A 13,730-nucleotide genomic window follows, 5' to 3' on the forward strand; every position below is an offset into this window, starting at 1 on the left:
AACTTTTAATGTAGTATTGATGAGAACAATTCAACAAAATTCAAACAAATATCTGCAGATGTCCTTTAAGAAGAAAAGCAGAGTGAGATGTTACAGGGGTGTAATTGGGCTTCAGGATGAGTAAGACTCTATACTTGACCCCGATAAACTCGCATTAGGTAGAGTGGCTGAGTCATGTACAGAATGTCAGAATTCAAAAAGGCCAAGGTAAATACCAAAAGGAACATGTGGGGAGTCTTAAGAAGGAAAGAAAATGTTGGTTAGTTCATTCTGGAAAGGCAGAAAGAGATTAGGTTGCCTTTGTCTTTGAAGAGGTCGCTTCTCCCTACTAGTCCTGATGTCACAGTGGCGTGGGCAATAGAGGAATATGGGGATTGAGAATTGTTTCTACACTAACTAGAGTGGAGGGAAGCAGATTTTCTTCACCAGATGTAGTATGGATAGTATACTAATATTTAAGGGTTCTTGAAGTCAGAGAGAAAAGAGATTTGAATTCCCTGCCTCCATCTTTTGCTGTGGGTCAAGTTTCTTACATTTCCAACACCTCAGTGTCTTTATCTGAAAATTGGGGATGATGTCACCTGAGGTGAGAACAACAGGATATAGTGTAAACAGAGGGCTAAACGTGGTGCCCAGCACACAGAAGGCACTCGGAAAGGGAGCACAGTGACAGCAATGGCAGTGATGATGGAGGCAGTGCTGTGTTGATTCCATCTCCAGAACACGCTCTGAATGGGAGAGTGTTAAAAGCACCTTTGGATTCATGAGGGTTTCTATAAAAGCAACACTTGATAAATGTTAGCTGGTTGTCCAAGTGTTTATGTGCAATTTAAGAAAAGAATGGGCCTAGGATTTGGTCAGCTACTTAACAATATTAAGAGTGGTAGTAGTCAATGAAGTTACAACTTACTAAGTTCTTACTAGATGCAAAACAGTGTACTGAACACTTTAAAAAGGATTTTTCACTTATTACAACAAGGCTATATGATAGGTCCTGATAATGTCACTGCTCTCTTTCAGATTGAAGCTCAGGCTTATATAGGACTTACAAAAACACCTAAGGTCCCATTGCCAGCCTAATGGAAGTGAGTTTAAACCTAGCCTGTCTGACTTGTTCTTAATCACTACAGTAGGAAATTAAGCATGGTGCCCTTTGCCTGATTCTTCATCTGAATCCTGAATATTTCCCTTAGCCCCTGAGTGAAGATGTCTTGAATATTTCTCTCTCTTTGACCTCACTTGGCTTCAACATCCAACTTCTCAAAACAGGGATTGTTTCAATGAACAGCAATGAATGCAGGGTCGAGGTTCAGTCACCTTGATGACTAGGGGTCAGAATCAGTGAAAGAAAATGCTCTGTGACAAGCCTACCTTCATACAGAAACAAGAAAGGAATGAAAGGGGACAGAAGATAACAGAATAAGGGTATAGGAAAAATAGTACCTGGCATTGTGATAATAATACTGATAATAACAACTTTAGTGTGCTCCAGGCATTGTATTAAGCGCTTGGCATAGGTAACTTCATTTTAAACTTGAGAACCATCCTATAATGATAGAATGTTATTATCATCATTTTATAAATAGGGATACTGAGGTTCAGGTAATCAGGTAAATTTTCCAAGCTCGTACGGTTAGTAAATGGAAAGTCAGGATCTGAACTAACATCTACATTCCTAACCATCATGCTATAACCATTATGCATAACCAAAAATTCCAATAATACTCCCCCATAACCTACTGCTACACTCCAGACTTAAATAGTCCAAGATCAAGAAAGAGGACAGTTGGAGTTACCACTCTTAAGTGCATTTCAATCTTTTCAAAACAATGTAGTTACTCACAAGATGCAGTCCCTGTGATAATCTTCTCAACCAATCATCAAGAAACAGGAAGCAAAGGTTCGAGTAACAGTATGTTCCTACTTATGAGGACAATGGGACAGTATGGTTGACGCTGGGCTTAACTGTTCCAGAAAATGTGATCAAAGTAGGCACAAATGCTGATACATCTCCCCCACTCACCAAAGCCAACAGCGAAATTTCATTTCCATATTACTCTTCATAGTTTAACCCTACTTGTGCCTGTCATTCATCCTCTGGCCTCTTCCTGTCTCCATTTCTGTACAAAAAGCTGCTACACTGCTGCTCTCCGATATGAAAAGGGTGTGTTAGGAGAGGGAGCCATGGTACCTCAACATCTATTTTTTTTTTTCATCTTAATTCTATTATGCCAACTCCACTGAACTTAATTATAGTGAATACAGAATTAGACAATTACCCTCTGTTCTATTCTTCAGATGGTATATTTTGATAAAATTTACTACATTCTGTTCTCTCCTTGAACACTAGATGAACACTAGAAATGGATGTGTTGATGTAAAATTTGTTATAATTACAATTAAAATATAGCTTACATAATGATAGTGTTAACATAAAATTATAGATGTGTAGAGACAACGTGGTCATGCATTTTTTAGTATAAGTACATGCCTAGACCAATAGCTGCTAGTGGAATGAATATGGAAGAGAATTTTGGTTAAGCCACAAAGTCGGTTTAAGGATTTGCAGATAGCTAAGGGGAACTCAGAGAGGCCCGGCATGCTGCAGTTCATGAGGTCGCAAAGATCAGACGTGACTGGGCGACTGAACAACAACAATAAGGGGAACTCAAAACCAGTAAGATAATATTTCCCCTGTCATGTTTCAATTGCACAGTGAAGGGAAAATGTGCAATGTCTGGCAAAATTGTTCAAAGTAGGGACCCAAATGGAAATGACAAGTACAATTTTCCCTTGAATATATGAGTAAATGCTTAGATTCTCATTTATCAGTGATACAAATTTTCAAGTGAGTTTGATGGATCATAAAACAATAATTATATATAAGGGTATATAAGACTGCATTGATCTGGATAGTTCAGAATTACTTCTATTTAAAGAGGTACTCTATTACAACTAACTTAAATGTTACAAGACACAGTTTCAAGTACACTAGCAGTGAAAATTTGGAGACTGAAAGGTTTATTCTAAACCTTTGTAGTCATGGTGTCTTAACTAAAACAACTGTGTCACAAATATTATTACTAATAAAATAACTGTGACAACATTTTATTCAGTTTTACTGTAAAAACAAACAATAAAACCTATAGGTATTTCATTTCAGACTGCTATTTTAGCTAAGAGTTGTTAAAAGTGTTGAGAAGACAGTGTTAACTACATCACTTCATTTTATCTTTAAAACAGTGCTTCCATGTAATTGTTCTTAATATCTCCATTTTAGTAAAATGTATTTCTAGCTTAGACCTTTCATGAGAACTGTAGACTTGTGTATCTGACTCTGTGTTCAGCATCTCTACTTGGGTGTCAAGAAAAATATTGTCTTATACCTCCAAAACCTTTAATCCCCTAACGTATGCTCTACCCTAAACTTTTTCCATTTTATGTGATAGTAACCACACCTTTCTAGTTGTGCAGGCACTAAATCTTGATTTCACCCTTGACCCCTTTTTCTCCATTCTCACACTTAATCTACCAGGAAATGCTGTCACAATCTCCCCGATGCACCACTTCTGAGAACACTGGCCATCAACATCCCGGCACATGGACCTCATGGAGGCTATAATCGCCTCCTGAGAGGCTCCCTGATTCTGCTCTCTCCCTCTTCCTCAAGACCACAGATAGAGTTATGCTTGTCAGACAAGAGACAGATCACGCCACACCTTTGCTAAAATCCTGCCTCTGGCTGCCTACATTTAGAGTAAAAGACAAAATGCATGTGATGGTCTCCCAGGACTCACTCAGTTCGTCTGACCTCAAGTCCTCCTGCTGCGCCTTCCTCCCCACTGACTAAGTCAGCGGGGCGGCCTCCTTGATAGTCCTCCAACCTGCCAGGCATATTTATGCCTCAGAGTTTGGGCACCGGCTGTTCCTGCTTCCAGGGAATGCCCCCACCCTAATCCATTCTGACAACTCCCTCACTTCAAGTCTTGGCTCAAATGTCAACTTATGAAATCCAGCCTGACTACCCTATTTAAAAATAGAACCCACCTGTACACCCCTCTAGCATTCCCAACCAAGGCTCTTCAGTGGCTTCAAATTCTTTTCTTCATCCCATAGAACCCATCAACTTGTGACAAAGCATAGAATTTATTTATAACATCCATCTGTTATCAATAAGAGCACAAGAAAAGAAAGGTGGGGGGAGAGAGAGAAACGCATAAAGGCTCTTGTCTAATTTACTCATTTACTATGTCCAAGCATGTAAAACAGTGCACGAGGAAGATGCTTAGTAAGTATTTCTGGAAAATATATAGATGGGGAAACTAGTAAGTAGTAAAGCTCAAAAAGTTTAAGTGATTTCCTCAAGGTTCTACAGCTAGAAAAGGGTCACCATGGAATTCACACTTGGGGATGGCTGACTTCAAATCTGTTAGTCTCTCTGCTAAGTACACCAAGTCCATGCAATGAATGATACGTTTTAACCAGCACCATGGAAATTCTCAGTCCACTGAGTAGTACTGATAAAATGTTCTCTCTCTCTCTCTCTCTCTCTCTATATCTATATATATATATATATATATATACATACACACACATATATACACAGATAGATAGATATTGATTTAAACAAAGGAAACAGAAGAGTAGAATTCATCATGGATTATTATTGTAATTTTACAGTAGACTTAACAATAATGACATTCAAGTAACAATGATATTTAATGACAGCATAATAATAATAAAACAATAGCACTTAAATGTATTAAACATGAATCACATGCTCAACTCGATGCTAAACTATTTCCATGTGTATCTTGTGCTATCTGTATGATTATTCTTTCAGACATGCTTTATGCATAACTCCATCAGGCACACTTCTCTTGTTCCCATTTCAAAGATAAGGAAATTAAAGAGAGATGTGGTATCTGTTTGATCAAGATGAGGTTGGTAATAAGTCATGAGTATGAATTTTAATTCAGGTCTATCTAACTCTAGAATTTGATTCTTAATCTCTACATGAAAATTCTGATAATTCCTTTGATAAAAGCATGTTTTCTCCTGGAAAACATCCCCCATTATGTCTGCCTGTGCTAATACCTTCAGAACACAATCAAGTTTAAAACATGATAAAAATGTTTAAACAGCGCTTTAACAAATAGAAGTATTTTCAACTGAAGAATAACACAAAAAGGTAGGCTGAGCCCTCTGAAGTGGCTCCATTGCTATCTTCCATCCAGAATGAGAAAAGGAATCAACAGCCTCAGAGCAAATAAAGCACAAAACCCAGAGATGGAAGACTCTGTAAATGACCAATTATAAGACTATTAAGGTGCAGCACTTTCATAGACAAAATAATCCATTAGACTGGGAAACTCTCCTACCCTTCATTTCACGGCCCACACAAACATTAATGTTGCATTTATTAGGATATACTTCCCGTGCTCTATCAACCTGACTTCCAGAAATTGTATTAATACAGTCCTCTCGCATTGCACATATATCTGAATGATGGATTCCCTCACTTGAAGTTTATAGAAAGAGTGGAGTGAATGAAATAAAGTTTAGGAAGAACTGTCATAATCCATAATGAATGGGCACTGAATCAGGACAAGAAGAAACATCTTTTCTCATTTATTTGTATGAAAAGTCTACTATATATTTATTACCTCTGCACAGGGCTACCTGTTGAATAATGGGAAACAAGCATGTGTTCTTTGGAGATAAGGATTTGTGTGCTTAAGTTTCTATGGGTGCCCAGAATTAATTTTGCTAAAGAAATGAAATAAAATGTTAGATTTGGTTAAGCAATTAGCAACTTTGATATCTTTAAATCACTACAGTTTCAGGGTAGGCAAATCTATGATTATTTTAAGCACTTCTTGGTGCAACAGCTGAGCAGTGCTCATAGTCACTACCAACCGACACACTGTCAGACAAATCTAAGATGAATCTAGCCTTTGCCACTTACTAGCTAGGTGACTTTGGACTATGAGAATCACTTTCTTCAGACTTACAATGTGATTATACGTCCTTTGCAGAACTACGGTCAGAACTAAACAAACATGACACAGTGGCTCACAGTAAGAACTCCAATGAGTACTGTGGTCACTGCTAGTAATATTGAAAAGAAATTAGAACTTCTCATAAAGGGAGATATGTTTCCTTTATCATTGTAATTTCATATCATTTTACTTTTGACTTTATAACTTAATAACTTGATCCAAGAAACATTTGGCAGTAAATATAACTGAAAGAAAATTACTTGTCAAGCATGAAATACTATAATATTAAGTGTGCAGGCACAATACTCTTCTCAGGTAATTATTTAGCCTGCAAAAATAGGTTATTGTCTTCTTTTTAATTAAGTACATTGAACATATATATTTGCTGTGCCAATTGGCAAAAGGTTCATTAATTTATTAGTCTAACTACATGTTGCATAAATGTCTTCTAAACATAATCACATGTATATTTTAGTTGTTGGGAAAATGTATTTGAGAGTGTTCTTTTTTTGACTAATTTAAAACAGAGTGAGAAGCAGAGCAGGCTTAATGTACTTGGTACTCTAGTATGCCATGAAAATGCTTCTGTGCTCTGAAGACATCAGCAAAAGATCTGCTTAAATGATAAGAATCAACTATTGTTCTAAAGCTTCCAAACAGGAGGGCTTACATCAGAAGTATTTGCTCTCTTTCTCAGCTGCATCAAGATGGGAAATACATGGTCACAGATACTTAAAAGTGAAGTTGCTCAGTCGTGTCTGACTCTTTGCAACACCATGGACTGTAGCCTACCAGGCTCCTCCGTCCACGGGATTTTCCAGGCAAGGGTACTGGAGTGGGTTGCCATTTCCTTCTCCATAAATGCTTAAAGGTAAAACAATAAATGTTGGATAGAGTTGGGGAGGATGCAAAGTTTCATATATCTCAAACCTGGGCTATACGGATTTTCCTGAAACAAAATATCAGTTATTATTTTTTGTCTAAGGAATGTCAATAAGCAAACTTGACATTAATGAAGATTAGCTCTTTTAGCTATGATGCTTTCAGCTGAACACAGCTGAAAACAAACTCAAAATCATCAAAGGAAATTTGAAAACAGAAACAAACAAGAACAACCTCAAGGGACAAGTACTGGAAATTCAGGGGTGCTGCCAAATATTCAGACAAAGTTGGATTTGGGAGTTCCAGAGTATCAACAGAATTCCAGCTTTCTCTCCATCACTCAGCCCTGCTTACCTCTGCAAGACTTTATGTTACAGAAGATCTCTTCTTGTGCTGGATGATCACTGGGAGTCCCAGAGACATGGCTCCTTAGCTTAGAAATTCCACAGAGAAAAGACTTTTTTTCCTCATCCTTCTTTGAGAGAAATCTCAAGGAGGAGTCCGAGAGACTTAGATGCCCACACATGAACCAATCACCTGCTGTGACTCATCCCCAGGGCCAGAGAGGAGGCAGGATGTCATTATCTGGCAGTTCTCCAAGAAAAGCCTGCTGTTTTTGCAAGATGAAAGGGGAGAGGACGTGGATAATGAAAACTGTATCAGCTTCTGTAAAATCCACAGTCCCCACTCCCTGCCCTGTGTCATATGACCACGTAGGAAGCTGACCCAGGAGGCAATTTTTCCTGCAATAGCCTTGATACATATGACTAAGGCACACACTGGTAGAAGAACACAAGAAAAAGTTTGAGTGGTGAAATCAGCTAGACTAATATTAGCTAAAATAGCTGTGTGAAAAGATCATTAAAAAGTTGCCCCAAACTCACTCAAAGTTCAAAGCTGGAGCTGGAAATACGACATCATGGAGCTTGGACAAGAACAGATTTTCTCCAAACTAAACTGTGACACAGAGATTAGAAACGTCAGTACATTTTTTTTAAAATAAATATCTGATGAGAAAAATGAGGCCTGGAAAAACTGAATGACCTAAGGTAACACAGCTAATTAATGGCAGGATTGAGACTAGAGTACACTTTGTGTAATTGACTGTGGTCTTTTAAATCCATGATACAACTTCTATCTGTAACAAAGAGAGCATTTATAATCTGCTAAATCCTAAATGTTTGTGAAATTGAAGTAAGCCATTATCTCAGTAATTCTTGAAGAAAAAAAAATATCCAAAGACTTTTTAATTGTATAAGTATATATATGCATGTATATGTGTGTGTTTATATATATATATATGTATATGTGTGTGTGTGTGTATATATATATATATATATATATATATATACATAAAATACTTGTGGAGGTATCTTCAGATATAGTATGTGCCTGTCTCTATTCCTTCCCTTTCTGCTCTTTTAAAAAATGCCCCTTTAAAAATTGCCCACTCACCATCTGTTAGGTAAATTTGCCGAAACACAGTAAATGTGGAGACGGAAATTGTTATAGAGACTCTTCCAAATGGCACTGACACCTATATCTGTGAATTTTTTTTAAGAGTAAGAGTTTTTTTTTTATTCCCACTATAGTAACACCACATTATCCTAGGTGCCCAGTTCTATCAATTACATAAGCTGCAGAAAGAGAGAGAGAAAGAAAGAAGCAAGAAAACCTTGTACTTATGTATAAAATGCTGCCCCCCAAGTTTGAGATTATATTCAAGCATCAATCAGCAGAAGGAAAACACAAATTTACAAATGCATTTCATTTATGGTACCAGGGCCTCAGGTTTAGATTTGCAATATGCTTCCACAAGGGTCAAGTTGACCACTTTGTTCTATCTAGTTGCCCCTTAGAGGACAAAACAACCGAAACAGATGCCATTCAATCCCAAGTCTATACCTTAGACCACGTCACTGAACATGAAATATTGTTCATTCAGAGTCAGGACACAGCAAGAGTAATTTATACTCTCAGAGTGTTTGCTCTCAAGTCAATAGCAGAGAAGCCTTGAATAAAAACGTTCCCATTACTTTCCACTATAATATATCTTACTTATAGCCCATGAAACAGTGGTCAGGGGAGATTTATTTTTTGGACATCACATTATGTAAGCTCTTCACTTTTAAGCCATCCCCCACTCTGTGATCATTTTTTAAAAATATGTTACTCATAGTCAATATTAATTTACATTTAATCTTTCTTAGCATTAGGAGAGTATTATTTTGTACAGGCTCAGAAACAAATCTCTAGAAATGCCTCCCTGATGCTTCTTTCAGGCTGAAAATGCATTGCAGGGCTGTTGCAGTGACTTAATTCTAGTTGGCAGAGCCCTGGCCACACACTAATTTCATTAGCCTCAAATTCCTGGATTTGAAAGATCCACTGGGTATGATTCCTGTGCTCTGACATGTCACTGACTAACCAACACAGTGTGCATACAGAGGAGAGAGAGCACTCACTCAGCTCTGGCCCACCAGCAGGCAGAGGAGGATTCCAAGTCAGAGACACTATTTACATCTGAGTACTCAATCTTGCCCTGGTCCTCATTTTCATGAAAGAACTTCATTCCAGGCTTTGCTGGCAGCTGCAGCATTTGTTACATCTATTACTATCTTCTTACTCCTTCCCCCAACCCTCAGTACTTAGCATCCCCATTTAAGTCACTAAGTATTCCTTCCCCCCACCTAGAAGTTTATCTCACCATAAATTTTTATCTCAAGTGATCGGTTTGGCATATTCCCCCACAGCAACCCACAGTGACCAGGCAAAAGAAAACTTGAATCTCTGGAGAACTAAGAATTCAATCATTTAGAGGAGTTTCTTTTATATAGGACAATCTTAATTGAGCTGAACTCTGCAATCCCAGAGAAGACTGCACCCACCATTCTTGTCCTCTCTCCCCAAAGTGACTGTGCCTTTGAACAATGGGTCTGTGTTCCACTGTTTTCTCTATTCATTTTGCAGTTTTACAGAGGCTGGGAAACTGGGGGTTGGACTTGCACGCCATGAGTTTCTAAGATCACATGCAAGAAAAAAAAAAAAGGCTATTGGAAGAGACTGTCGAAATCTCTCTCTATATATTTAAACATGGGCAATGGTTAACTGGGATGGCCACACCAACGCTTATACCGAGCTCAAAGCACAAGCGACAAGTTGCTGCGTCCCTCCTACTATCAGCCTCTTCTCAATAAATACAGGTGAAAACTGGGGGTTCTTTTCCCTCTGCTGTTTAGTCCAACATGAATAGCTGTAATTTGCAAATTAGAGGAAAATGACAGTGTTTTCTCTGAATGGTTTTGGTCCCAACCCACACTGCTAACACTGGCATTCAGTTCCTCTCCTTCCCAGCCCAGGGAATGGGGGAACTAAGCACAAGGCAAGCGTTTTCTTTTCTTGCAACGGCCTCAGGTCCACACACCAGAGAAGGAATCAGCTCCCCCTGGAATCTTTTTCAGCAAACACAATCCGTGAGCCTAGTCTGCAAGCTCTCTCTTGACTTTAAGATTTCACTGTTTTAGACATGCAGGCCGATCTGCAGTATTGCCCAAGCTCTGAGGGAAGAGAGAAATAGGCAGTAAAATAATTAATAAAAGAAAAAAATGTCAAAGAGCAAATGGGCCTTCAAATCCCAGAGCTCCAGTTAAAATTCTGTGAGTCACCTCTGTGGTTTTCAGGCGACCTCTGGCCTCATCCTCCTTACAGGACTGCCTCCTCAGGTTCTCTGGCTTAATCTCAGAGGTAAAGGAATTGCTTCTGGGTTTTGCTTACAACGATTCAGGCTCTTCTTGAATGCATCAACTCAAAGTGAAGGCTTCCTCCCCAAGCACTTTAGGGTTTGCAAACATCTAGAGATCTTTGTGATGGCATCCTGGGGAGGGACTAAGGATGCTCACAGGATCAGAGGGTCCATACCAGGTTGCAGCTTTGGACAGGCACCCCTCTTACTGGCACAAACACAAACTTCATACTCCTGGGAGCAGACGGGGGTGATGGCTGCACTCTCACCCAGAGTCCCCTCCAGAAACCCAACACCCTTAGGGAAAGGCATTTGAGAGGGAGCCAACTCTCTAGACAGGGTGAGCATAAGGGTCAGACAGAAGATCTTCAGAAGGGATTGAGGGAGTTTGGATACTATCAGGCAGGGAGAGAGCTGTGCATTAAAAAAAAAAAAAAAAAATGTCACTTCCAGATAGAGATGAACAACGACAACAACAAACCTTGGAAATAAAGGTAGAGAAAGAGAAGAGAGGCAGAAATTGAAAGGGGGGATTAAAAATAGAGGAGGGGAAAAAAAGCACGGAGAAAGAGACACGAGGAGAGAAAGAGACAGTGAGAAAGACAGAGAAACAAGGAAAAGGGAACCCATAGTCACGCGGACCCTGAAATTCAATTTTTTAATTCACAGCCATCCATTTATACCCAGTGCAGCGCACGAGCCCTGGGGCTGAGGCTCCGGGAGCAGGCGGCGAGAGAGAGCACTGCAGTAGACTAACCAACCCATCACTCAGCTGCCCCATCCGCCTTCTCCCATTTTCGCCGTCGCCCTCTTGCACCCCAGCAGGAGGAACGCCCAGCCTTGCTCATCGCACCCTACTGCCTCCCTCCAGGTGCCTTCTCGCCTGCCTCTGAGAATCGTCCTCAAAGCCCAGGATTGGGTTGGGGGGTTGCGTTAGGGAGGTCGTGGGAAAGGATGGGCGGAGGGAGGAGACAGAGAAAGCTATTTTGTTTCGCAGTTAGCATGAGCTCATCTCTGGGCTCCGAAAGGCAAGAGTAGAAAGCTGATCGCCCAGCTCCTGCCAGTGGCTGGATTGCAAATGCAATTTAGACGGTGCAAACTGCCCAGAGCAAATCACTTGGGGGTCACGTCTGTGGGTGGCCTCTCCCCACTTGGGGGCCGTCCCCCTCGTCTTCTGCCCCATGCCTTCTCAAAGACAGGCTACAGGTCGGGAAATCCGACCTGGGAGAAATGGGCAATTAACATTCAGATGCAGGTGAAGACCTAGCCCTCGGTCTAAGAAGTGCCTCCCTAATCTTTTCTCGACATTTTCCTGGGGAGCTGCGTCTTGCCGGGTGGCATGGGACTGGGAAGCTGGGAGTTGAGAAATGCCCAGTTTCGAGGCGTCTTCTCATCTTTCAAATTCCTTGCGCTTAACCGGCTCTCACAGGAGCCTGGCACTTTTACGAGCCAGTTTTTGGACCATATTTCACTCAAATGCAAACCCATTTAAATCATCGCCTTGTTTTTCGCAGATTGCTTCTTGTAAATGGGGCCATAAATCCAGGATGTCAAGCCGGATGGAGTGGAGCGCGGACAGGGGAGAGATGAAAGGGAAATGAACCCAACGGGGAAAGTACCTCCTCGCGTGGGGCGGGAGGGATTCGCCAGGATCTCCAGGGTGGCAATGAGCGAAGGCTGACCTGACCCCGCGCCCCTCAAGTCCTAGCCAGTGGTTTTTTTAGAATTAAGAGCGCGGGGAGCTACAGCGCGCTCTGCCCCAGTGGGAGCGCCCCCCTACCTGGAAAAGCCTCAGGATGTTGGCTACCATGATGGAGACCGAACTCCCCGAAGCCCCAATCACTCCAACTACTTTCTCAGGCTTGACGAAAACTGGAGGCTCGCCGTTGGTGCAGCGCACGTCGGAGGTGTCCTTCTGGATGAGCGCCTGGACGAAAGTGAGCGACTGTTCGAGCGCGTAAGTGTCCCTGGAACAAGTGTCCAGGATCCGCGCGCCCAGCGTCACGTTGGGCAGCAGGTTGGGATCGCTGTTGATCTGGTCCAGGGCGTAGAGCATCGCTTCCAGCCTGTGGATCCCGTTCTCCCTCTTGATGTCGCCGCAGGGCACTCCGCTGGGACCCTTCGCGTGCACCGGGAACAGCCCCCCGAGGGTGACGTCCCCCTCGATCCGGATGGAGTGCGGGGCGTACATCTCCTGGCCGCGCGCCGCCGCCGCCAGCGCGCACAGGAGCACCTCCAGCACGCAGCAGGGGAACTTCATCAAAGTCAGGACGCGGAGCAGCTTCCCCAGCTGGACCATGCTGCTCCAGCGGCTGCGGCGGCGCTGGAGGGGACGGTGGCGGGCTCGCCGGGGTTCGGGCTCCTTGGGGTGAGCTCCTCGTGGGAAGCCCAGGAGCTCCTGCTGGCGAGGACGGTGGGGGCGCCCGGGGAGGGGCAGCCGACGAGGGTAGGGGGTCCCGCGGAGCCTGCCAGCTTGGGGTGCCGTGCGCTCTGGGGTTCCCCGGCCGGCGCGCCGCGCTCGCGCTCGCGCTCCGCGGTTTGCAGCTCGAGCTCTCCAACAGCCCAGCACTAGGGAGAGGGCACGGATTGCTATCGCTTTAAATGGTCGTTCGGCTCCCTCTCCTCCTCCTCCCACTCCCTCCCACCCTCGCTCGCTCTCCGGCTCTCCCCACCCTTCTCAGAGCCCGCCCTCCCCACTGGTTTGCATCATCACGCAGGGAGGGGCTGCGTGAGGAGGTAAAGGGGGGAATGGGTGGGCGGCTTGGAGAAGGGGGGGCGGCTGCCTCCGATTGGGAGTTTCGCGGTCCCCAGGGAATCTGGGGATTGCAGATCGCAAGCGAAAGCTGAATTCCTGCTCCTGTCTCAGTGTAGAAGCCTCTGGCTTGCCCGCCTGCACTGACACACACATTCGAGGCACTGGTGGCATCGGCCCCGGGACAGGGCGGTGCTGTCTGGGGCTGACTGCTCCCAACCCTGAGGTCGGAGCCGGAGCTGTGAGCTCCGGGAGAATGCAAGGTAGTTCAAGATGCTGTGGTAGAGGGTGAAGAGAAGTAGGGAGATCCTAGTCTCTACTGCTAATCCGTCTGTACCAGTTTTGTGTAAGA

General features: G+C 42.8%; 1 protein-coding gene across 6 annotated transcripts in view; it reads right to left on the reverse strand.

The window, feature by feature from the left end:
* The window catches only part of GRM7 (glutamate metabotropic receptor 7), a 935,735-nt gene extending 922,501 nt beyond the window's left edge, over nt 1-13,234 (reverse strand). For 4 of the 6 annotated variants that reach the window (XR_011562970.1, XM_070776293.1, XM_070776292.1 and 1 more), the window contains exon 1: nt 12,407-13,233. Coding sequence is in view for 5 of the 6 variants with exons in the window: in XM_070776293.1 (XP_070632394.1) it covers nt 12,407-12,925 (519 nt within the window). In the remaining variant the exon portion in view is untranslated. Of the gene's footprint in view, nt 1-12,406 lie in introns of all 6 variants that reach the window. The other 2 variants (XM_070776295.1, XM_070776296.1) reach the window with 1 other exon arrangement.
* Between the last annotated feature and the right edge of the window lie 496 nt (nt 13,235-13,730).

Source organism: Bos indicus, chromosome 22 (assembly GCF_029378745.1).
Source record: "Bos indicus isolate NIAB-ARS_2022 breed Sahiwal x Tharparkar chromosome 22, NIAB-ARS_B.indTharparkar_mat_pri_1.0, whole genome shotgun sequence".
NCBI lineage: Eukaryota > Metazoa > Chordata > Mammalia > Artiodactyla > Bovidae > Bos > Bos indicus.